Genomic DNA, 24,826 nt, shown 5'->3' on the forward strand with positions numbered 1-24,826 from the left:
AGTAGCTGTCTTTGTTACCCATAAATCAGACCATTCTATCTTAAGAGCAAGTTGGCTTGTTTTTAAACAATAGTTTGAAACATGAATAAAATGAATAAAATGTGTATGTATAAAATGATTTCCTGTTACAGCTCTTCTTGCTGTGATGTTTACTGGGCCACTCTGCCTTTTTATTGTGAAGGAAAAATCACTAATGTGATCAGCAGACCTTAACTTGGGGATTAAGAATCACAATAGTTGAGCAGATGATTGAGAGGCTGTACGCTCCCTATGGAGGCTGAGGAATTTGTGTCCTATGTAGCATGAGGTGTGGCTGGACCCAGAAGAACCTCAGTCTCCTCTCAGGCGCCTGGAAGTTAGAGCACAGCCTGGAGATGCCAATGCATTACAGATTTGTCCCAGCACCTCTCTGGCAGGGTAGTATGGGAGCACCGAACAAGGAACAGACTACTTAACTCCTGTCAGTTCACAGGCAGTGGTTCAGAGATGAGAAAATTAAACTGTTTCCAATTGATGGAATGGAAATAATGGTGGGAATAAGCCTAGCGTGCTACAGGTTTAGTCTCTCAGCAAAGAAAGCTCAATGCCTTATGAACTGCAAACTCAGATTACAAAAAAAAAAAAAATCACATCTAACTGATAAAAAGATGTTTAGGTTAGAATTTAAAAACCAAAGCAAATTAATCCCCTCCATGCTTCAGTGTTGTTTCTTTCTTTAGTTTATATCCTTTGCAAATCCTTAAAGAGACTTTTGGATTGTTGAGGAACCAGCAAAATACTAGTTTCCTTTTCCAGCTTGCCAACAAAACCATGTAGTTTTCATGTGGTAATTCAAAGACAGTTCCTCTGATAGATGGAAAATATTGACAGATAATGTTATGAGTAACCTATTTCAGATTTAATCAAAAGTAAGAAAATAACTACTGCTAACTAAGAAAAGGAAGAGGCAGGAGGAGAGGTTATGTGTAGTGGCAGCTTGTTGGTGTTCAAATCAGATTTCTCCACCCAAAGGCTCTCTCAAAATAGTTGTAGTGGAAACAGCAAAACCTCTCCAAAACCCGTCTAACTCCCAGATGTATATTCCAGCGGTCAGCTTAGAAAATAGCAGGGAAGGACAATCAATTTCTTTTATCCCAAAGCCAATCTTAATAGGTTCTAAATGTCATCTCATTCCGAACTAAGCAAGAGATGGGAACAAATAAATATTTTTTGGATTTTTGTTTTGTGTTATTTGGAAGATTGTTCCTATCCTCTTATTGGCAGTGAATCAGAGACATGCTTGCAGAATTATTATTAATCTCTTCTTAGTACAGCTGGTACTATTGTTATTTAGGTAATTTGATTGATGCTTCCCATTCTTGTGCTGGCATTGGTAACTGGAATCTACAGCTGCTTTATCAGTGGAAAACTGTGGAAGTGTTTGAAGTTATGTTTTGTGTAAAGTCCATTTTCTTCCTCCTGTTTTTCACACTTTCCCTGAATCATTAGGTTTTTGCCCACCAATCCACAGAAGATTTCATGAAATTTTGGAACTGACTCTATACAGGGCCCGCAAGTTTTTCACATATGGGGTAAATAAATGTCATAAAGCAGAGGGGTCTGCCTGAAATCTCAAGTCTTGTTGTTTGTATTATGCCCCAAAGGCTCCAGACTGTTTGGCAAGAAATTAAAAAAAACCAAACATGCTGCTGCAGAAGACATTAATGAAAAAAAAAAAAAAGTAAAAGGCCAGGATAAGTCATGAAAGGTGGTTTTGTGTTCTTAATATGCTGGTTTTTACATTACAGCTTTATATGCCATACACAATAACTAAACACTGACATCGAGTGCCACTGATGTGAACAGATGAAAGCAATTTAACTGCAAGTATTGACCAAGATGAATGGTGTGCAACAGTGTTTCAGAATTTGTTAAAAGAACCTAATCTAAGCAGAGACTAAGATGGAGAAAAACCTTGGACAAAGGTCATGATGCCCCTAAAACTTTGAAAACCCCATATAATTACGTAGAGAGCAGAGGGACATAAAGCCTCAAGTAAAGAGAATCTATTTCTTGTCAGAGTAGAAAAGGTGAGTTTGGAAAATCCATTCCAGTCTCCCAGCAGTGGTGAACTGGAAATCTGTATGAAAGGGAAGGCACAACTTCTTCATACTATCTGTCCTCCTACCTTCGAAGAAAGAAAAAGCCTGCTATCCAATGCATGGAGTCTAATCCGCAGTTGGATACTTATGCATGAAAACGTTGTACTCCAACCTTCGTAAAGGTTTAGTGAGTGAGGCGCAATGGTGTCTGTCCTTGCAAACCCTTCAGAATAGGACAAAACAGGGGAAAGGCTGTGAATTATTACAATGTGCAAGGACACTTAACTTGTAGGGTTTTTTCCCATCTGCAGCTAAACAGAGATTAATGTGACCAAACTGTTTATTTTGGAAAGAAGAGTACAGGAGGGGAGTTCAGCACAGCAGACAGATGAGTGATATTGCTATTTTCACTAAAAGAACAATGAATGTCTAATACAACTGAAGGCAACAAGCTTAATTTGACAAAATGTTTTTAATATACTGCCCACAAGAATTAATGAAAAAGCAAAAATTATTTTAACCCACGTCTCCTTAATGTTTGCAATTGCAATACCTGAGCTATCCTTGAGATGGTGCAAACGACACGCTGCTGCCTGACCGCTCCTATCACTGAGGGACCAGAAGACAGAAAAAGGAAAGTGCTAATTATATCCCTATGCTTTTCAGTGTTCAGAGTTTGTTTTCTTTTCAATTGTTTGGAACAAGCCTCTGAAAACTGGCAACCGCTTACAGCAAAACTGCTGTTGCTCTAACAATTAGCTATTCTTAATTGTCCCCATTCTGGTTTTCCACTTTTTTTTTTTTTTTAATTCCAAATCCACTACATAAACTATGGCACTATGTTGTTGAGCTGTAATTTATGACTTTTTATAAACAAATTGTAAAGTATAGGAGTGAAGAAATCTTGGGTTAAAGAAGCTGGAGAAAAAAGCATGTGTCAGAGGTTGAGTAACCTATTTTGAGGAGTAATAGGAAGAAAGGAAATTACTTGGTGAGTTTACTGAAGCAGCAAAATGCTTTTTAAAGAATTTGTGCTTAGTGCTTTAAAACTAAATCTTATTTCTTTATTAAAATAATGTAAATGCTCTGCAATAGAAATAATTGTTTACCAGCCCTTTTATTGTGATAATGTCCTAGTCTGTCCTGACTTTCTGCAATCTACAGACCCACCTGCGAACTTGCAATTTACTGACTCCCTCAAAACTTCTTTTTTGTTTGTTGTCTCCATCCTCATCATCATCCTGTTATTTATAGCTGCAATAACGGCCAGCAAAACTGTCCCTTACCAGAAAAGCTTCCCTCCTTCTCACTCTGCCTTCATTGGATCCTGCTCTTTTGAACTGATCAGAACAGACAAATGTAGCCACCCACCTCTAGGAGGAAAACTGAGCTGCAGCCCTGGTGAACCATAAAGTTTATTTGACTAAAGTGACGCAAAAATTCTTAAAGAGCTCTTTGGCAGCAGATTATCTGGAAATCAGACCATGTGAGGGGGACTGGCGTACAAAAACCTCACCAAGATGCTGAGTTGCCCACAGGCTGAGTTCCCGAGACTCTGAAGTAAATGTGGCTGAAGGTTACTCCAGCTTGGATAACTCCAAGGAAAGCGCTTCAAACCCATCCGAAAGACAGGTACTTTTTAAATTTTGTTTTTAACACACTGCTACCTAAAGTACTTTATGAACTCGAGAAAGACTCCTAGACAGCTGTCTTCAGAGCCTACCTCCTGAAGCAAGCAGATACTGAAGATTCATTAACTTTTTCTCCTTACTGCCTTTTTCAGCTTTGGTTATAAAATTTGAAATACTAATGATAGTCTAGAATATGTATGCTATATTTTGTTTCATTTTAAATTAACTTTTAAGGTCTTAGAGTAATTTCTAAGACATTAGGAAAATGTACACCTAACAAAGCTTTGGGGGGAAAAAACATACATTAATTTTTTGTGAAAGTTTGCTTTGATTTTTCAAACTTTCAATGCTTTTTCTTGCTTTTCTGCTGTTACATGCTCTACTCTGTCTTGTTCAGGTGCTTGTCCAGCAATTTTGAATGCTGGGAGTCAAATGCCTGCAGCAGAATATGTTATGGCAATCTGAAATCAGAGTTTTGGCAGTCCACATAATCGCATTACAAATGTAAAGTTTCCTTAAAATTTACAAAAAAGCATTAAAATATAAGGAAAAGTAAAGGAAAGAAGCAGAATCTAAAAAAAAAAATATGCAAACTGTTATTTTAAAAGTGTAAAGTAAGCTTTATTAACCATATTAAGTTATATTTTACAAGGTAAACTGTTCCAGCACAGTAAATTATCTAACTCAATGGGACAGTTTTATTATAAATAATAAATCTGAAGAGTATGTTGTATATAAATTTATAGTCAATCATGTTTACTGCTGAAACCCACTGACTTGCTGGGTAAGCTTGCTAAGTAATCTGGAAGTTTAATTGAGGAATGCGATGTAACTGCATACATAAATAGTCTTGGAAAACGTGTTGGATGTGTTAAGAAAGCCTGGAGAGAAAAGGATTGTGCATTTAATGGATCTGGATTCTTGGAAACTTTGTAGAGGTTTTGTTTTTTTTTTTACGTAGATTGTTAGCTGTCAGGCATTTTCCCAGGGCAGGTCTCATACTTAGGCTTCATCTTCTGGTGCTTTTGATGAGTGAAATAACTATAATTTTCTTGGAGAGTACTTTGTAAACTTGGCACATAGCAAATGACTGTTGTGGATCCGTTTTCCAATCGGACAGGGTGTGATGAATTTCAGATGGTTATACAAATTAAGAAAAGCTGCCTCCAAACTGGAATTTAATAAAACTCCTAAATTATTCCCATGCATGGAAATGTGCAGTGTATTCAAGCTCCTTCCTGCTTTCCTTCTTAGAAACACAAACTGCTGAGTTTCCATTAGGAACAGTATTAAGAGCCTAAAGAATTGTTCATCCTGTATTCTGGTGTCATTTCTGATGCTAATATTTTACCTCTTTTCCAAAACTCTATTTCTGTAGTTCCGTTGAGCTGGTAGTCTCTAGAACTTACACAACACAGGGATACCCATCTATGGGAAAAGCATTTCATAAAGAACTGAAGTAGAACTTGGAGCCTAAATAAAGGGGCTGTAATTTGGAGAGAGCCATTAACAAGTCTCCTTCAAAGAAACATCATCTGGAAGCAATAGCGACTGTTTCTTTACTTTCTATAGATAAAAACGTTACAAACCTAAGTATATGCTTGCTGGCATATGTGTGCAGCCAGTCTTTGACTTGAGTCTGCAAACAGGTCTTGCAACACCACGCCCATTAATTTGCCTGTGCAAAGTTATATTAAGGAACAGTGGTCTATTTCTTTGGTGATATTTGCTGTGTTATGACTCTTCCTTCAAACTTATATAAATAATTTGAGGAAGAATACAAAAGGAATATCATTCACTCTAAGCTTATCTGTTTCCTTGCACTACATATGGACGCTCTCAAGGCATGAAATGCATTGTCTTCCCCTCCCTTTCTTTCCTGCTGACTTTTTAATTTCAGACTGAAACATGGACAAGATTCTGACATAAATCCCAGAGTACAGGTTCATATTCCCCCGATCCTATTGCTTTCAGAAGCACTATTTTCACACCTCACCTATATTTAGCCTTATCTGGGAATACACAAGTTAAATGGAGAGAGCTCACTACTGAGGCAATTCTTACTTTGGTAAGCAGCCTTTTATTCTCCCAGAAGGGCCATTGTCTCAGTGGGACTACTTGTTGAGTACAGTTTTACTCTGTTTTAAAAAGAATGTGAGCAAGCCCTTGGAGAACTGCAAATAGTCATATCCAGTATCTATTTTGTAATCTATGTACTGCAAGTTTCTTATAAAATTCTCACACATTACAGTGATGTGCAGAAGTACTCAATCCAGTTACATTAAAAATCACTGGGATCAGATCTGCTCTGTATGAAAATAATTCACTGCACCCATTAATTTAAGTCAGTTTTGAGTCTCTTAAACTAGACTAGAGAAGCATAGCTAAAAAACAATCCAGACGAAATCAATTTTCAGTTGTTGAGGGGTGGTCTAGATATGAGCTCAGATCTGCTTTGCACCTAATGCCTCTGGTTCTGTGGTGACCCGCAGCCCTACCAAAGCTGCGACTCTGTATGATCTTACTGTGTATTTCTGAATATCAGTTTTTAAAATCTGAAATACAATCTGTCACACATGCTATCAGCTCATCTAATGGAAACAAGTTAATAGAAAAGGATATTCTAGGTACTAATTTTTTAATTAAATCAGTATATGTGAACACGGTCAAGAACAAAAGCATTAATTTTTGTGTTTATGAACTCTAAATGTGACTCATGTGTGACAAATAGCAAGTAAAATTCATCATAATCTAGTTTCAAGATTTAATTGGCTGAAATTTTTGTCTTACAACAACTCCTCACAGTATGGCAGCATCTGAGGTATCCCATAATATCTTTGATTAAAGGGTTACTCCTGGCCTGTACAAAATTAGAGGAAAAATATGAAGCCTCTATCCTCCTTCACACCACACACGCAGCAAAACAGGAACGCACTAGCCCACAAAAGCCTGTCAAAAGGAATAATCTTTGAGGTTTTCACTGTCATCCAGGTCACGTACCTCCCCTCCTGTGCAAAAAGAGAGACTAAGACTGTGTGAGGAGATATGGGTGAAGACCAGAAATGTTCACTGCTGTAGTTATCAGAGTCCGGTACCTGGAAACACTCAGGTATGTGGCTGTCAGAGGGTCACAGTTGATATTGTGGCTCAGAGGTGAGAACAGTTGTGGATAAACATCACAGCCCTTTCCAGTGTGGGATACATGATTTCTATCTTGTCATACCAACGTCTTGCTTGATTTTCTAGATAAAAGATAATTTTCTCGGACTCTTTCCATAGACATACAACTACCTTTGTGAACTGCATCTTTATTGCAACGTGTAATATGCAGTCAAGCAGCTACAAAATTTTTACAATCTTAAATACTTTGTGATAAAAGTGAGATTTGGGTCAAGAGAACACAAGTCATCTTAATGTTTGATTCTGTTTGCCAGCACTGTAAGCTAACTTTTTGTCTTAGAGTTCAAAGTACTTTAATTCTTTACAAGTGCTAGCATGTAAATGGACAGAAACAAGGCACATGGAGGAGCAGTGTGAGCAACAGTGAATGTGAATTTTGCTACAACAATGCAGTGGTAACCCCGTAAGCGGCTGGTACTTCAGCAAGCAGGGGTTTACAAAATTAGCACATGAAAAAAGAACATAATTTGTACAAAGTGAAATACATGCAAATATACAAATTTTGCAACTGTGTGAGTTAAACTGTATTTGATCATTTGGAGATGAATGATGACTTCTGTAGTCATACACAGTGAAGCAGAACAAGCTTTGTGCTGGGGAATTCAGGAAGTCAGTCAGTGCTGCCCCACCTCAGATAAAGTGTTTTCCAGGTGACTTGAGGCATTAAGATTTGCCTCTCCTGAAGCATTTGGTATTTGCTGCACCTCAACCTGTTTTATTCTCCTAGACACATTGGAAGTCAGTTTTCTCCTTTAAAAAATACAGAGAACAGTAAATTAAGTGCTGGAAAGGTTTGTTTTACTACATGGCAGAGCATTAACGGAAAGGGATTCCCACACTGCCACGAGAGGTCAGTGCATGCCTCAAGAAATAAACAAAGCGATGATCCATGAGCTGTGCAGCTCCCTGCTCAGGAAGGAAGGGGTTCCCAGGACAGGGAAGCTCCCTGAGGATTGCTTTGATAGAGGCAAAGAAGTTGCGTTTACGCATCAAGGGAACGTACAGGGCTTTTACATCTGCTGGGCTGGCTGAAGTTTAGCTCTGTGGGGGAGTAACAAAACCCTATAATTTAATTAGTATTTGGCTTATGTGAACTGCGCTGGTGGCTTCAGCCAAGCTTGCAGAAACACGTCCTCAATGGTCTATCCTAGTGTTTTCAAGAAATAAGCAAAGCAAGGAACAGTTGTGGAGGACACAGTGCTTGTTACAGGCTGCTTCTCTGGAGCAGAGCCGAGGGTCACTCCTCTTGAGTCACTCTTCGCGTAAGGAGGAGCGCAATTTACAGGGCTGGCAGCACGGCGCCTGCCACGTGCTCCTGGACAGCACAGCATTACGGAGATGAGAACTGCCCTTTAGAATAATCTCAGTTTAGAGCTACCAGAGAGAGAAAAGGCGCAGACGCTTAGGGCCTCACAAAGGAGCAAAGTCATGTCTACAAAACACAGATCAAAATGAAAGTAAAGGCACAGCTATCTTTCTTCTTCTTTTTCTTCTGTAGCTAATAACGTTGGTGATAACAAGCCAATGTATTTATGTAAGCGCAACCTTTGCAACAGCTGGGTAATTTTCCTCTTGTGGTCCCAGCATACTTCTCAATGCCTAGAGCTCTAGTTCTGCGGCTGTTTACTCTGTTTGTAGCAGTTACAGTTCCTTCAGGTTTTTTTTCTTTTCTTGAATTGTAACAAGAGGGGGGGGAAAGTACATTCTCCCACAGTTTTTTTTACAGTGTAATAAAATGTTCTGATTCTGTAACTGTTCTGTTTTCACATGCCAACTATGCCACTGTGAACAGCACTGCACAGCTGTAGAGTCTCACTCCAGAGATTTCCCAGGGTAGCCGACGAGCTGTAATTCTCTTTCAGAAAGGAATAGTTCAAATCCCAGCCAAAGCCCCTGAAAGTTCACACATAATTTTGCATATTTGAAGACCAAACTACTGGAAATGCTACAAAAATATAAAATAATTTGGTATTTCTTTACTGTGGTCTGCAGAAGACCAGAAGGAGCTTAGATCTGGATAAGACAACTATCTTGACTGTCACAGATCTGGGAAATCAAAAATACATTCAGCGACCTCTCCTCAGTAAAGAAAGCGCCGAGAAGTATCTATGTGCAGAAATAAAGTGGTTTAGAAATACAGTAAGAGTTTAAGTCTCAGATATGGAAAATTCAGTCTCATGAGATAATGCAGGTAAATCAACATCCTTTACTGCTTTCCCATTTATGAGTAAGAGGTGTAAAGTCCAGGAGGGCTCAGGTTACTTTTCCATATTCCTACCTTATATTTAACATTCTCTACACAAGGGGAGGACTGGCTCTGGCCTTTCCTAGGATTTTTATGTTGTCACCAGTGGTGGTAGGACTGTTTTCACCTAAACAAGCTCTTTTGGGACATTTGGAAGGTTTCGGACTCCAAAGACATTCAGGTTTTATAGTACTGCAGGTAAAACAGAAACTTGTGTTCTTTGGCGCAGTATTTCTTTCTGGAACTCAGAAGATGTTTCGGTCTTTGTGGATGATTAACTAATGGTAGCAAAGTATTGCTCATGTAAGAATTCAGCATTAATGATGCACTGCTTGCTATATGATGAAAAAAAACATTATCTGGGTAAAGACAGAACATAAGCCTGAAGAACCAGAGATTTCTGAAAGTTAAAAACAACATCTCCAAGAGACTTTTATCTCGAGAACACCCTCCTGTTTGCTCTGCAGCTTGATAACTTTCCTTCTCTTTCTGCTTGCACTGATAAATGTTTAGGAAGAGGTTTAACAAACTGTCTCAGCACAAGGCTGAAAGCTGGGAGAAACTTGAGTTTTAATCGCTCTGGCAACAAGCAGATTCTAGCAATGAGCAAATAATATCCCCTCTCTGCTTTAGTTTTGCCAACAGTTAAAAGTGAAAAAATGCTTATTCTTCTGCTAGGATGTGACAATGATATTTACTGTGGCAAAATGCTTTGAAAAGGAACAAAAGAGTTGTAATTATAATAATTTAATCTGAGGTGGCATCGTGTAGATTGTCTAATGCCTTGCTAGCTATAAAGCAAGGTTACTACCCCAACAAGTTTACAGCACAGAGAATCAGCCTCTGTTTCAAGATTTTGTTGACTAAAGCAGCTGGGTATTTACATTATCTGATCAAACGAGCAGAAAACAAAACATGACCCACTGAATCACAATTCTTTTTCTGTTCTGAAGGAAACATTAATTGGTTTATACTTTTATCTATTTTTGTAAAAAATTTGGGGATAGTTTATTTCCTCTGGCTTACATTTCTAGCATGTATGAAGGGGGCAGGCAAAGCCAGGGATTCCCACAAGGCTTGTTTTTTTTTTTTGCTGGCTGTGCACAGCAGCACAGGAGCAGTGCCCAGTACACTTCCTGGGGCTGGAACCACAGTGTTGGCAGATCCACACAGAATGATGCCTTTGTTTCCCCAAGGACTTAAAACTGGGGACAAATTTTGTCCTTTAGATCCACATGTTGAGTTCTGACTCAAAACAATCAAATTGAAGTTTCCTGATCTTTTTTTCCTTGTTATTAGTGTTGACTAAGCCTCAAAAGTTAGGTAATGCAAAAACACTGAGATTTAAATACTTTTCTCAACTTTTGTTTAAGCCTTCTAGGTCTGCTGCTAAGCATAGAGAACACTTGGATTTCTGAAGAAAGGTGATTGTGAAATGTAATTTGTATATCCATTGTTATCTCATATTTGTTTAATTAACTATTTTCCCTTCACACTGGGTGAATCCAGAATTGCCAGTAGAAGTCACAGGATGAACTTACGAAAATGAAAATACAAGCCACACTAAACTCTGCCCTCACTGTTGCAAACTGGGAGTCCCACAACCTCCCTGGGTGTGAAACCAGTGTTCAGAGGGAGAACGTGGTACCAGAAGACAGCAGGACTGTGACTGCCTGTGTCCAACAATGCACAAAGGCCAGCAAATCTGTCTGAGAGGTTATAAGCCAGGTACACTGACTTCTGCTGTAGAAGAGGATGACTGCTTCCTTCCTTTCTCTGTACAAAATCCTGAACGGTTTATCTGCTAAATGATTCACGTTGCATGCTGTGATGGTTAATTACTTCCAAAAGTACTTTAATCACAGAATCTATCAGTTTTAACTTGGAAGTTACCAGTATCAGAAAGCCCTGTAATGGATTTTTAACTATTTTTCTATTACTTAGATGGTGTTTGTGCCTTCAGTCTGATGGATTTAAATATGGAGGAGGAATTCTAAAAGTGCTGGGAATAAAAGCTTGGGAAGACAAACCACAAGGGGACTCTGTGCTGCTGTCCATCTGCAAGTGATCAGAACAAATCTCAGAAAAAAAATGGAAAAAAAGGCAAGAAGCAATGAGACGGAGCCGCTGACTTCCAAGAAAGATGTCTCAGACTGTAATGAAGGGGAAGACTGTAAAGAGAACGGACTTCTGGTCAGGAATCCTAAATCTGCCTCACACATAGTGGAGGATGGCAATAAAGTCCATCCCAGCCAGGGAGAGAAAGGGGAGGCAGCTCAGATCTCCAACGGTTTTTCAGGGGTTCAGAGCTCTGGTCCCCGCAATGGGATGGGAGAGGTGGAAGATGCCCAGTGCACTGCCCTAGCAGCCACAACCACCACTTCTACCACCTGCGGAGCAGAAGGCCAGCAGCAGCTGATGGAGCTAGGAGATAGAGAGACCTGGAGTAAAAAAATTGACTTTCTACTCTCTGTCATTGGATATGCAGTGGATCTGGGAAACGTGTGGAGATTTCCTTATATATGCTATCAAAACGGAGGAGGTCAGTGACTAGTTCCTTAATGCTGAACTTCCTTGCTTATAAATGGATGATTTAGTGGCTTATTTTAAGATTACATATAAAAAATGACCAAGGGGAAATTACTTTTCAAGCAGACTGGAAAACCTAAATACTGGAATAGGATAACTAGACACATTAAGATGGAAGAAAAACTATTTAGTGAGATCTAAAAAACCAGTACAACTAGAAGGTGAGAGCCAGTGAAGTACAGAATCACCTTCCAAGTGAAAAGGCTCAATCCCTGTCCCAAGGAGTATTTCAAAATCAGATAAACCAACATGTCAAAACCAGCTCCTCAGGAATGCTAGGTCTTAGACTCCCTGCCATAACAGCCAAAATATAAATCTCTCCAAGGACATCTTGGAAATAACTTTTCTCTCTGATGTAACAAAGGCATTTTAATGAAGAAATTAATTATTTTATCTACAGCCCATCTCACAGTTGTAGCCAGTACAGTCTTGGTGAACCCTGTGTATACTTATTACAGAAATGTGAAAAGCTTGGCCTCAGTGTTGCTTCATATTCACACTGCTATATTTTCTTATGAGAAATTCCATGGTAATTGTGTGCCACACTGGCTAGGGAGGGGATATGCATTTCCCCTGTGGGATAAAAGCAACTGTTGTTTACGGAGTGCAGGTACTGTTGGAAGAGCAGTCCTATGAAGAGCTGTAATCATCTGTTTGCTTTATTGCAGGAGCATTCCTCATTCCTTACACAATTATGGCCATCTTTGGAGGGATTCCTCTCTTCTATATGGAACTAGCACTAGGACAGTACCACAGGAATGGATGCATTTCAATCTGGAGAAAAATATGTCCTATATTCAAAGGTAAAGAAGAGAAATTGAAAATTACTAAGAACTTTCTGAATAACTGAAAGATTTTCCTATAAAGGTGAAATTTCTGAAAAAAAAAAAAAAGAAAATCTCATCAAACAAAGTAAGGCTTGTTCTACACAAGATATTGGCTTTAACAAAGAAAGCTTTCATAAAAATTTGTGTTATTTATGTGTTGCAGATGTGTATGTGTACCCTTGTATACATGTATGATGTGCAACTCTCAAAATGACTAGATAGAGGCCAGTCCACTTTCCCTGACACAAGCCTGAAAATATTAAAAAAAACCCCAAAAATGTAATTAATAAAGTAAGTGCGACATTACTGAATCCAAGGCAAAATTAAAACCAGGAAAGAGTGAAAATCTACTATTTCTATTACAAAGATATTACAAATAAATAATTTCCTATCTTCAGCCTGCTCTGTCAATTGCTATCCCACCACAGAGTGCCCTAGAGCAACAGGACCTGTTCTATAACTTCATTTACTCTTGTTCCCAGTGTTACAGCTCTGGTCTTGTCTTTTTTTTTATTTACCGAGAGCGTAAGATGCCTCTTTCTAAACTAGGAATTTAGGATAAGATGAAAAAAACTACATAAGCATGTTCTGTCTTGATTAAGGATGCTTTATTGGAATTGGAGCCTGAGTGTTTCCGAAGCCACAAGAAATTCCAGAGTTGTAAACACTTGAGAGGGTACGTGTACCTCCTGCAGAGCTGCCTTAGCCAGTTACTAATTGTAGTTGCTGTGATAACCAATTCCTTCCTTTTTTTTTTTTTGGCCTAAAACTTACACTCACTTCATGTAATTATTTCCTGCCTTACTAGGAATTGGCTTTGCCATCTGTGTAATAGATCTTTATGTAGCCTCCTACTACAACACCATTATGGCTTGGGCCTTTTACTACCTCGTATCCTCCTTCACGGCGGAGCTGCCGTGGACTAGCTGCACAAATGCTTGGAACACAGGCAACTGCACTAACTACTTCAGCAAGGACAATGTCAGCTGGTCCCTGCACTCCATCTCTCCCGCAGAAGAATTTTATACGTAAGTGCATGTAAGTGAGGACAGTAATATTAGACAGAATGGTGGAACACGTAGCAAGCTTTTCTTTGGAGGGGGAGCAGGGCTGTTTATTAATGGAACCCTTTTCTGAACTATTCAAATAACTGAATACTCGCAGGGGTATGTAAGTTTATGGCGTATGGGAGGGTTCTCTATATTTTAGATCAGATGTTCCCTGCCTTTTGTCAGCTGTCATCACTTATCATTTATCATCACTGGTGTACCATTAATATCAAACTTCTAATAAAACAAAAATTCCAAAGTGACATGACTCCAAAGGCTAATTATCAAGGCCTCAGGACTACTTGTAATGCTCAGACCACAGTATGGGACTGTTCAAAGCATACTTAACATAAGCATTTGTTTAAAAAAAAAAATCTACACTGTGTGTTGTTTTTTTTTTCCTTCTTTCAGCCGCCAAGTTCTACAGGTGCACAGGTCCAATGGGCTCGATGACCTGGGGGGCATTAGCTGGCAACTGACCCTCTGTTTGTTGTTAATCTTCACCATTGTATACTTCAGCATCTGGAAAGGGGTCAAAACATCTGGCAAGGTGAATGCAAAAGCAAAGACAAATCAACTTGGTACAGTATAGACTAGCAGCAGTTCTAAATGAGCCAATTAACTTCACAGAGAATTATCTCAGATTGTCTTTGTGACAGGGATTATAGGCTCATGTATTTGGGAAGCACTTACTGCAAACTTTCACCCAAGTAATATATAACAACAGTGAGTTACGCCACTGTTCTCTGGACAGGAACAACCCTGCCAAGAGAAAGTGCGGGTATAGATGTGCAAACTGCCTGTTTATAGACCTTCTGAGAAGCTCACAGAGAGATGTTATAAATGCTAAGAGCTATAATAACTCATTCTTATTATCACCTGTTAACTTTCTACCCATGGCAAATGCTATCTTACTGTTTTCCCTCACAGGTGGTATGGGTGACTGCCACATTCCCTTACATCATACTTTTCATCCTGCTGGTGAGAGGTGCAACTTTGCCTGGGGCTTGGAGAGGTGTCCTCTACTACTTGAAACCTGACTGGCAGAAACTCCTGGCCACTGAGGTAAGAAACATTACAAAATGGTAGCCGTTCACTTCTAGCCTATCAGCATGTCTATACTTCAATGTCCAGTTTCAGCATAAAGCATGATTAAACAGATGCCTTAGCACACGGACTTACAAGCCCGAATGCATGCTCTTGTTTAAACAGTCATGCTATTCTTTCCATAATTATAAAGATTTTTTAAGAGATTAAGGACCACCATCAATTTAGCTTGAACTAGTAGTAGAATTCCCATATAGTGGTTGAATAGAAATTAGTTATATGATTAGAAAGCAAACGAGTGACCATTTTTTTTTGCCAGGAAAATAGTGAACAGTCTGACACTGAGTGAGAAGCTATGATTGCTGCTACACTGCAACAAAATCCTTTACCTATGCCAGTCACACTGAGCTAAATAAATTTTCTAAGCCCTAAGAACTGGTTTAGGTGCAGGTTTTTTGGCTGTGAGAGGATCATTACACACTTGAGCAGGCTTTTCCACAACCCAGCGGTGTCCACAGTTGCCCGTATTTAAATAGTGCAGGTTACTAGAGTTGAAACTTCAGTTCTCCATCCTGTGACGAGCTTTGGCAGATAACCCCAAGGAGAGTCTCTGTAGCCACCAACTAAACCATGACTCACTAATGCATGCAAGTGCATATGGAGAAGGAATAAATCAGTTAGGCCTGCATGCAGCACCAAGATTTAAAAAGAAAGGAGGAATGAGGACAAGGCTGAGCTAACCAACAAACCCCAACCATCCCAGGATCTGATTCAGCTTTGAACTCTGTGGATGACAAGTAGTCCATCGGGCTCAAGGTTGCACTTACTTCACTGCCTACGAAAGTGTCTAGTGAGGAGGGTGATGGAAAAACCCCAAATAAATACTACAAATACAAAGATTAAAAATTCTAATGTTTGCAAGTCTGCTGCAGCCCAGGCTGATAGGGAGAGTTTTGAATGAAGAGGAAATGAAAAGACACCAGTCTCTGATAAAGCAGCATCTCCAATAAGGGACCACATCTTCTGAAAACGCAATAAAGGGCACTGATATTGTATTGGATGTATCTGAAGTGAGGACAGCAGATTGCAATCTGTCTGCTGGATGATGACAGACCTCTGTCTGTGGGTGATACAGGATGGCCTCACATGATGGAAGAGAATATTAGAAATGAGTTGCACTGAACTCCATGTTTCAATCAAAACAGGATAAATGAATGAGGACTTTCACCTTCAGAAAGAGAACTGATATTGTACTTTAGGAACACGACTCATTAAGGCTGTGGCCACTTTTCAAGTACAACAGGCTTTTCATAACAAGATCATCACACTTGCATCTGTCATGACTACAACAAAGCCAAATTGAGTCCTAAGGACTAGAACTCCGTCCACACTCTCATGTATTTCCATTAACTCTAGGAAAAACCTGAGCAGCAATTATCTACTGCTTAGCCCAGAGGACACACAAACACAGGACTATTCCACAGCACACATGGTTTGGAGGAAGATGGGCCAAGCCCACTGCAAAATCATGGACAGAATGCTCTCTATAGATACCAAACCTTGTGTTGAAGTGATTACAGGGAAATCACAGTGAATTGATCTAAGATGCTGTCAGAAGTGAAACTGCCAGTGGGTACTTAAAATAGTGTAAAGAGATCCAATAAGCACAGCATAGGCACTACAATTATAGTGGATATTTACAGCTCTCACAGCTCTATAATAAATATTTGTATTTCAGCATGCTCTCTTAATAAAATGTTTGTTAGACCAGGACTAGAATATAGGCAGAATAGTGAAACATGGTTTTGTAGGGCTATGTGATATTCTGAATATGCCAAACTCATTCTATCTGTTTCATGGCATTTTTTCTTGATCTATCATTTTCAGGTTTGGGTGGATGCAGCAGCTCAGATTTTTTTCTCCCTTGGTCCAGGTTTTGGGGTCCTATTGGCTTATGCCAGCTACAACAAATTCCACAACAACTGCTACCAGTGAGTTCTACCTTATTCTATATGTAAAATTTAGTTCAAAAAAGTAACTGTGGGTATTTACAAAAAAGAAACATGGTGCTAGTGAAAGGCACTGAATTGTCAGACCTGTGTACATACAAATCAGGCAGAAGCATAATAGAACAAAACTCCATATTGAAAGAACCTGCAATTTAAAAACTACTTCTCTGTTGTGCCTGTCCTAAAGAGAGATAATCTCTACCAGTTAGAGCAAGGAGTTTAAGATGTAGAAACCTGCCACAACAGAATGGACTAAACCCCTGTGAAATAATCACATTATAATAATTTAATATCAGCAGTCAGTTAGGAAATTATTTTAGTTTTGAGCTGAAAGATAATTTATAGTTGTTTGTTATCTTAAAAAATTCTAACTTATAAAATAAAATTCTCAATTCTTTAATATTCCTATAGCGATTCCTATTTTTTAAAACACCAGTATACATACAGTGTTCAATCCAGTGTCAGACTAATTTTACAGCATCCATTTGACGTTGACGAAGAAAAAGTAGTTGGTTTTGGTTTTGTTTTGTTGGTTTTTTTTCCTTTCAAATCAGCTGCTTGTTCTTTTCACTGTATGACCCCAGTTTTTGTAGGAGTCTATCCAGATCAGTAACTTACTCCATCTGGTGGTAAAGTGTCCTTTCTAGCAGATGCTGATTCCCTGATACGAGTTAGGTCTTCTGTTGCAGAGATGCTCTGGTTACCAGTACCGTGAACTGTGTGACTAGTTTTGTGTCTGGATTTGTCATCTTCACTGTGCTGGGTTACATGGCTGAGATGAGGAAGGAAGATGTATCAGAGGTTGCCAAAGACGCTGGTAGGCTCATTTTTTGTACACATCTCAAACTGCTTCTAAGATAGAATATATTTGTATATTATCTTCTGGATTGAGAACAGCCCAAATTATGCAAAATATTTAGTATATAATTCAGAATACTGAATTGCTTTATGATACATTACAGCCAAAAATTCAGTCCATTAAGACAGCATACGGAAGCCATGTTGCATGCAGCTTCACAGACGTGGTGGTAACTGCATACTGCAAAATAGCCCAGGGGGGAAAGTTTTCCCCTTGAAGACAACATGGTACAGTGAAAGAGCCTGTCCTCCTTGCTGCAGTACTGTGCTAACATTTATCCTTAATTCTCCATTCCAATATCAGGACCCAGCCTTCTCTTCATTACGTATGCTGAGGCCATTGCAAACATGCCTGCTTCCACTTTCTTTGCCATCATCTTCTTCCTGATGTTACTCACGCTGGGATTAGACAGCACGGTGAGTAGCCAGTATGCAAGACAGAGCGCCTCTCAGACACTTGGTGTATGGCCCTACCCTCGCAAACATCAGAAGAAACAGAATTACAAATGTTGCACTGTCACTAAAGGGTTTAAAGCAGGACTGGCATCTCTGTGTGCCTCCTGTAAGACTCTGGTTTAGGCTTGACCTAAAGAGACCTAAATAAAGTTAAATTATTTGTCAGTGTCATACTGTGACAATTAGTAGCAGACTTGGAAACACAACCAAAGCACTCGATTGATAAACACCTGGTTGAATGCAGCCTTCCAGGTTCCTTCTCCCTTGTACTTGTAAACTTTAAAAGCAATTATTCAATTCTGGACTTCTTTTCACACTAATTTGATTTTACAAGTGCGAACTGGAGGTGGCCTTCTCAACAGCACTGCGAAAAGGAGAAGTTCTAAAAACTTGCCATGTAAGCCTGTTTTTACAAGCTGAGAATCAGCTCCTTCCAGGAAGGCTCAACTCAGCTGGTTTCACAATCTTGGTTCTACTGAGCCACTTATTAGCAACCTATTACTTGTAATAGAGTACTTCCTCTGGATAACAGCCACTTCCTAGAGATATATGATGACTAAATTCCCAGCTAAAAGTTTAACAGTTCTAAAGAAACAGTGTCTAAACAACAGTCACATCAACTCTACAAGCAGAGTAAAGCACCAGTGTTCAATGCTTTGAAGCTTCTTTAAGCACTGAAATATACTTTGAAGCAGGTAAACTGCCCTCTGTTTTCCAGTGATTTTTCCATGCTTTTCAGTTTGCAGGACTGGAGGGAGTGATTACTGGAGTACTGGACGAATTCCCACACGTCTGGAGCAAACGCAGGGAGCTGTTTGTCCTTGGTCTGACCATCATTTGCTTTTTGGGGTCATTAGCAACCCTGACATTTGTAAGTGTTTTACCCATTCCTTGGCTCTCCTTACTGGCAGTTTCCTGCAAATGACATCGTGGAGAGGGTAGTAATTTTGGAAGAGAGTTTCAAGAAATCAGATTAAATTGTTTTCATTATGCATAAGAAATCTATATTTGAAATGAACGTGAACAGTATCTCTCACTAGGAAATGTGTTGCAAAATGATCCTGTTGCAATTTATCACAACTCTACTGTGTTACACATTACAAATGATGCAGCCGCTCCTCCAAATGCTGAATCAGTAAGCAGACAACCTTCCACATTTTGTATGTGGTTTACTTTCTCAAAAGCTCCATGTTTAAAAATAATACAAATTGTTTATTTTAATTTTCACGATGTCTGAAATATATTTTGACTTTAACAAAGAATGATAAAAAAATTATCCGCTAGAAAATGACGTAATTGATTGTTGCTGTTCTCAAAAAAATTCTAGCAATGAATTTCCTGGATCTTCCTCATCAAATCAGGCCAGAAATCATGACCAGTCACACCAAACAGTCTTTGTGGGGCTTATGAGATTTCATTTTTCACAACAAGCAACAATTTGAATAATGAGTGTAATGATCATAAGGGACAAGGAAAAATACTTGGCTTTCCTGTCATGTTTCATTCCACTTGCTCATTTATGTGAAAACTTCCTTCTCAATTAAAGCATTTGCTGTAAAAGGAGACTCGGTTCCTCTCCAAGACATAATGCTCTCCTCCTTCAAGATTTCCCAAACGGAAAGAAAGCAAAGTAACACCTTTATTATTTCCTATGCAGTAACTATGACTCATGTTGGAGAAGGAAGGTGCCATCACAGAAGGCACGCAAAAAGCCATCCCATCAACCACCACCAAATCTAATTTGTTCATTAATATCCAGCTAGAACTGCCAGCAGATTCAGTTCTAGCTTTTTTGCATGGCAGGCCCACTGCTGAAACACGTTCACAGAGAGTGAGCAGATCAGCAGCACGCTCAGGGACTTCACTGGCAGGAACAGTGACCGAATGACCCATCTGTGAATGTTCTGGTCCAGATGAAGGCAATAATAAACAGTGTTACAGGATTTCCACCACTGGATCTTTGGTTCACTGATAAGATGATCTTTTTAGGGAGGCGCGTATGTGGTAAAGCTGTTTGAAGAATACGCCACCGGTCCAGCTGTCCTAACAGTCGTGTTTCTGGAAGCAGTTGCTGTGGCCTGGTTCTACGGTACGTCTACTGCCATGTTGACAACCAATGCTAACCCAAACTCCGGAGCTTCTGTAGCGTAGCATTTCCTCTGAAGATCACTGATGTCTCCAGAAAAAAGTTGACAAAATCTTTTACAAACTCACTGATTACCAAATCCATGACAATTATTGTTCTCCAACAGAAGTACATCTAAAAGTAACAAGAGCTATAATTCAGAATAATTAAAGATTCAATATAATTAAAGAGTTATTGAAGCAAAACAGTCTTTCATGATAGATTCTGAATTTATTTGCTCTGCATACAAAATGCCGGGCATCTAGTTACGAAAAACTTTTATCTGTTGTCACCACTCTTCTCCCACTTGTTTCCACAGGCATCACCCAGTTTTGCAATGATGTGAAAGAAATGCTAGGCTTTACCCCAGGCTGGTACTGGCGAGTTTGCTGGGTAGCAATTAGTCCCATCTTCCTTCTGGTGAGTTTTCTTTATAGCTTTTTCTTTCCAGCACAAGAAAATTACCACTGAACAATGCAGCTACTTAGACTTCTCAAAGGTTAATTACAGAATTACTGAAATTATTATTGAAAAATCCAATACAATGCTGCAAGGTCTTGTTACTAAATCGCTATTTCAAGGATTTTTGTAGATGAGCTAGCTAAATAAGACTGGGTTCTGAATAATCCACTCCTTCCCTCTGCTGAACAAAGTGACTTTGTTTTGTATCTTTATATTTACCTCAGCAAAATGAAGCAATGAAAGATGATAATGACACATAGTGTCTGGGGAGGAAAACAAAGATAAGTAAATATACTGTCTCAGCAACCGCTGACAGACCGCTTTAGAATATTCCACTTAAAATTTACAGCAGTTAATTGCAACTTTTATAAATCTACAATTCAGAATTGGAAATACTGTCCCAATGTTTGACTTGGCAGTATTATTGATAACGTTTTAACATAGAGTGTTCATTTCCTGATCCAAAATTAGTTCACGCTATCTTTTATTGTTACTAGCCTTAGTGGGAGCAGAGGAGGTAAAGATGAATGCACAGAATGTAGATTTAAGACCTACAGAGTGAACTCAAAACACTTGTCATGATCAATGTGTAATTAACAGATTTTCATTTTATTACCCCTAGGAAAAGAAGGGAAGAAAAGGCTATAAATAGAAGTGTGACACCACAAATAATTTTTATACTACTGTCCTCTTTGTGATCCTAAAACAGTAAAATAAACAGAGAGCAATACAGCTCTGCTGCTGTGGTTACTAGGCGGAGTTATTTGTATTCCCTGTGGAAACTAAACTAAACTAAGGAAAGCCCAGAAGGTAGTATGTTATTTCTGTAGGGAAATTTTGCTGGTAATCCTCATCTTCTGATGATGTTCTGGAAAAAAACAGAGACACTTCCAAGGATAGTCACAAATATTATTCCTGTAATATTCAATTAAAAGTATTTGTTGTTTCACAAGAAAGTTTTCAGTCATGAAGGATATGCACGGGAAAGTGATCTAACAGCATTAATTGAGCTGATGCTAGACTACTACATCCAAAACAGTATTACCATTTGTAAAAGCTACTGAAGAACTGAAATGCTATGGAAAAATATCAGAGAAAACATAAAACATGTATAAAATAAGTAACAGTGAAAAAAAAAATCTGTATAGCTTATCACAGAGAAAACTGAAAGCTGATGTGATTTCCACAGGTAAGTACTTTAAGAGTATTTGAAAGAGGATTAAAAGTGTCTACAACCCAATAAAAACCACCACCACAGTGGCTGTGCGTTAAATTCAGACAAAGCAGAATTAAGACTGATCATGATTAAATATGGGACAAGTCACTAAGTGAAACTATACACTTCCCATTTCTGGTGGCTTAAAATTAAGATGATGCCTTTCTGGAAGGGATGCTTTAGCTGGAATCAAGTGATAGGGCTCAATACAAGGGTAACTGGGTAAAACTCTGCACACTGGATTCAGTCAGTCTGATTTGGTCCATCTAACATCTTGTTATCCTTTAAATGTACAAGTGTGGTCCTGAACTTTCTTTCTAATGCTTCTTAGGCAAGAAACACCACCACGTGTATTTATGGAATAGGCAACCCGTATGAGAATTTTTAACTAGTTCCTTTCAGTTACTGGTTGGACTACACCCTAAGGCACCTGAGCTCTTTTTAAACTTCCTGAAGGGAAGTCTGGATATCCTGAAGCAGTTTTGGAGGTTGCCATTTAGGATTTTTTGTGTCAACATATGTTTAATCCTTCTTGAGTCCTACTCTTTTTTTTTTGTTTGTGTTTTTTTTTGTTTTGTTTTGGTTTGGGTTTTTTTGTTGTTTTTTTTTTTTAGTTCAATGCTACACTGGGACACTGAGTTCCCTAAAAGAAGCGTGTGCCATCAAAACATATGTGATCATATTTTCCTCTTTTTCAGTTTGTCACTTGCAGCTTTCTGTCCAACCCTCCTGAACTACGGCTTTTTGATTATCATTATCCCTACTGGACCACGGTAGTGGGTTACTGCATAGGAACCTCTTCTGTCATCTGTATTCCAATCTACATGGTTTATCGGTTGATCGTCACTCCCGGAACACTCAAAGAGGTATCCATGATGCTCTGTTGCTTTTATTTGACTGTTAGGAAGGAGGCAATTCCTATAAATACTAATTGTAGATTTTTCTAGAGTCTGATGACCTGGGACTTGAGGATTACTGCTGTTGTGTTCCTAGCTAGCTAATTGTCTTCTGCCTGCTCAGAGTGATTCACTAACCCACCCAGGTCTTACTGAGGCTGCTGACATATTCATATAAAATGTTAAATCAAGTGAATTTTTTTAACCTCTGGTGAACTGAAGGTTTTTTCTAGAAACCATAGAAGACACAGTATCAGGGGAATGAGAAAGTGAAAGATTGGTTCCCTTGGGTAAATCTGCAACAAGTTTTTTTTTCTCTCCCACACTTAATAAGATTTCTCTGCCATAAATTTGTGGCAGCTTGTGATGACATTTTTGGGATTTCTTTTAAGTTCACATAAATACCAGTTCAGAAAGAATATGTTCAGTTGGCTCAGGGAATCCAAGTAAACTGCAAAGTCCTAAAGCATTAATACGACATCTGTCAAGCTTTGATTAAAATTATATGTTACAGATAATTAATAACTAATGCTGTGCACTTCTATAGCACCTTACATCTTCATAGTGCTGAGATAACAGAAGCTTGAAACATCCTTGTTTTGTAGTTCAAGAGGTGTACCTCAAACAAAAGTAATTTTTTTTATTAGAAATCTCTTCTCAAATGGCTGTCATGTTATGTATTACCTCTAAAATTAATAGATTTCTAATACTGATTTCTTTCCAACAGCGTATTCTGAAAAGCATTACTCCAGAAACAGCTACAGAAATTCCTTTCGGAGACATCCGCATGAATGCAGTATAAGCTAACCTGTTTTCTGGGGGGAGAGAGGGGAGCATAAAATGTAACTTTCCTCATACTCTCCCCCCTGAAGAATCACATTTCCAGCTGAGACAACAAATGGAGGAGTTTACTGTGGAGGCTACATCACTGACAAAGGGCATTTGGAAACACGATGCCTCCAGCACATTTATCCAAGCAATTCAATGAAATCTACTGTGCACTTCTAACCAGACTGAACTGACCGAGAACTAATTCATTCTGGAAAGACGAGGATGCCCGTGTGCATGAGAATACCATGCGTGGGCAGTGGGGCTGTTTGACCATGTGCATGATTGCATAAGCCACTATAGGATGAGTATCAGCGGGTAGGATTAGGTGTAGAATCCCACGTCTGTGGCAGTACTCCTGTATCTTCCTCAACGTGATCGTTTGTACTGGGCAATGTCGTATTCGCTTCTAAGGTTCTAACTGCTTAAACTATATTGAAAAATACTAAAATATTTCTGATGGCCGTACATTACTCAAGTTACACAGGGTTTTATAAACTAGGAAAAAAATTAGTAAATTCTTCAATCCCTAGGTTTGTAGTAGAGTAGACAGAGGAAGGGGAAACAATCCTGAGCAGCACTATATTATCCTCCTATTGATTTCCTGCATTTTGTAGATGGTAAAAGTTTCTATGAATTGTTGCTTGCACAACAAATACTGCACAAGCATTTTTTGTAGTGTTGTAGTCTTAATTTTCCTTTAGGCCCAGTCAAGCCACAAAAACTCATCATGGCTTAACAAGTTCCTAAATTCCGAGCACTTACCATAGTGTGTCCATAACTAAGCTAGATATTCACAAAATCATTGTCCTGACAGACTTAACACACCCAAAGTACAGACCAATTTTTTTTTTTTTTGTTGTTCCAATGCTAAGAAGTGGAATCTTAAAAGATCTGCTTCTCTGATTTGCCTCTTTTTTTAAAAAACAATTCATTTCACACGTGAAATTTGCTGGAGCCTGTGGCTTTTTCTATCCTTTCTTAGTACAGAACTAAAGTTTAGAATAATCCTTTTGGCTGGCTGACAAAAGCATGTTTAAGAAACTACACAAACGTACTGTGAAGATGGTACATTAGTTCATATTCTAATGTGAATGTATTTGGTTTTCACTCTGAAGAAGAAAGGGAGGGGATTTTTATTTTTTTAACAAGAAGTTGAGTAGAGTTCAGCAGGATTGATTCTCATCAGAACATATTTATATTAAATTTCAAGGCACCAATATGCAAATTTACATCCATGCACATACTACCCTCTTTATATTATATGCATACACACACTCTCCTAAGATAACTGCCCGTCACACTGACTGTAAGGCCAAGTCAGCTG

The 24,826-nt window shown here is 38.8% G+C and overlaps 1 protein-coding gene across 2 annotated transcripts; it reads left to right on the plus strand.

The window, feature by feature from the left end:
* Positions 1 to 3,027: 3,027 nt before the first annotated feature.
* On the plus strand, positions 3,028 to 24,290 carry SLC6A4 (solute carrier family 6 member 4). 2 transcript variants are annotated; one of them, XM_086763053.1, is made up of 16 exons: positions 3,028 to 3,072; positions 3,336 to 3,713; positions 10,647 to 10,865; positions 11,082 to 11,679; positions 12,395 to 12,529; positions 13,362 to 13,581; positions 14,014 to 14,152; positions 14,533 to 14,667; positions 16,537 to 16,640; positions 17,348 to 17,475; positions 17,821 to 17,933; positions 18,712 to 18,843; positions 19,962 to 20,061; positions 20,417 to 20,517; positions 22,474 to 22,641; positions 23,399 to 24,290. In XM_086763053.1, exons 4-16 carry the CDS (start codon positions 11,229 to 11,231, stop codon positions 23,471 to 23,473), a joined length of 2,001 nt encoding a protein of 666 aa, XP_086619179.1. In that variant the 5' UTR covers positions 3,028 to 3,072; positions 3,336 to 3,713; positions 10,647 to 10,865; positions 11,082 to 11,228; the 3' UTR covers positions 23,474 to 24,290. The 2 variants fall into 2 exon arrangements, with proteins under 2 accessions (XP_086619179.1, XP_086619178.1); XM_086763052.1 differs by lacking the exon at positions 10,647 to 10,865.
* The last annotated feature ends 536 nt before the right edge of the window (positions 24,291 to 24,826 follow it).

The sequence above is a fragment of the Chlamydotis macqueenii genome, chromosome 19, assembly GCF_036417535.1.
Source record: "Chlamydotis macqueenii isolate bChlMac1 chromosome 19, bChlMac1.mat, whole genome shotgun sequence".
In the NCBI taxonomy this organism is placed as follows: Eukaryota; Metazoa; Chordata; class Aves; order Otidiformes; family Otididae; genus Chlamydotis; species Chlamydotis macqueenii.

Coding starts and splice junctions, on each gene's coding strand:
- SLC6A4 (XM_086763053.1), top strand. CDS start 11,229: ATGGAAAAAAAGGCAAGAAGCAATGAGACGGAGCCGCTGACTTCCAAG. Junction 12,530..13,361: donor AATATGTCCTATATTCAAAG/GTAAAGAAGAGA, acceptor CTGCCTTACTAG/GAATTGGCTTTGCCATCTGT. Junction 16,641..17,347: donor TTCCACAACAACTGCTACCA/GTGAGTTCTACC, acceptor CTTCTGTTGCAG/AGATGCTCTGGTTACCAGTA.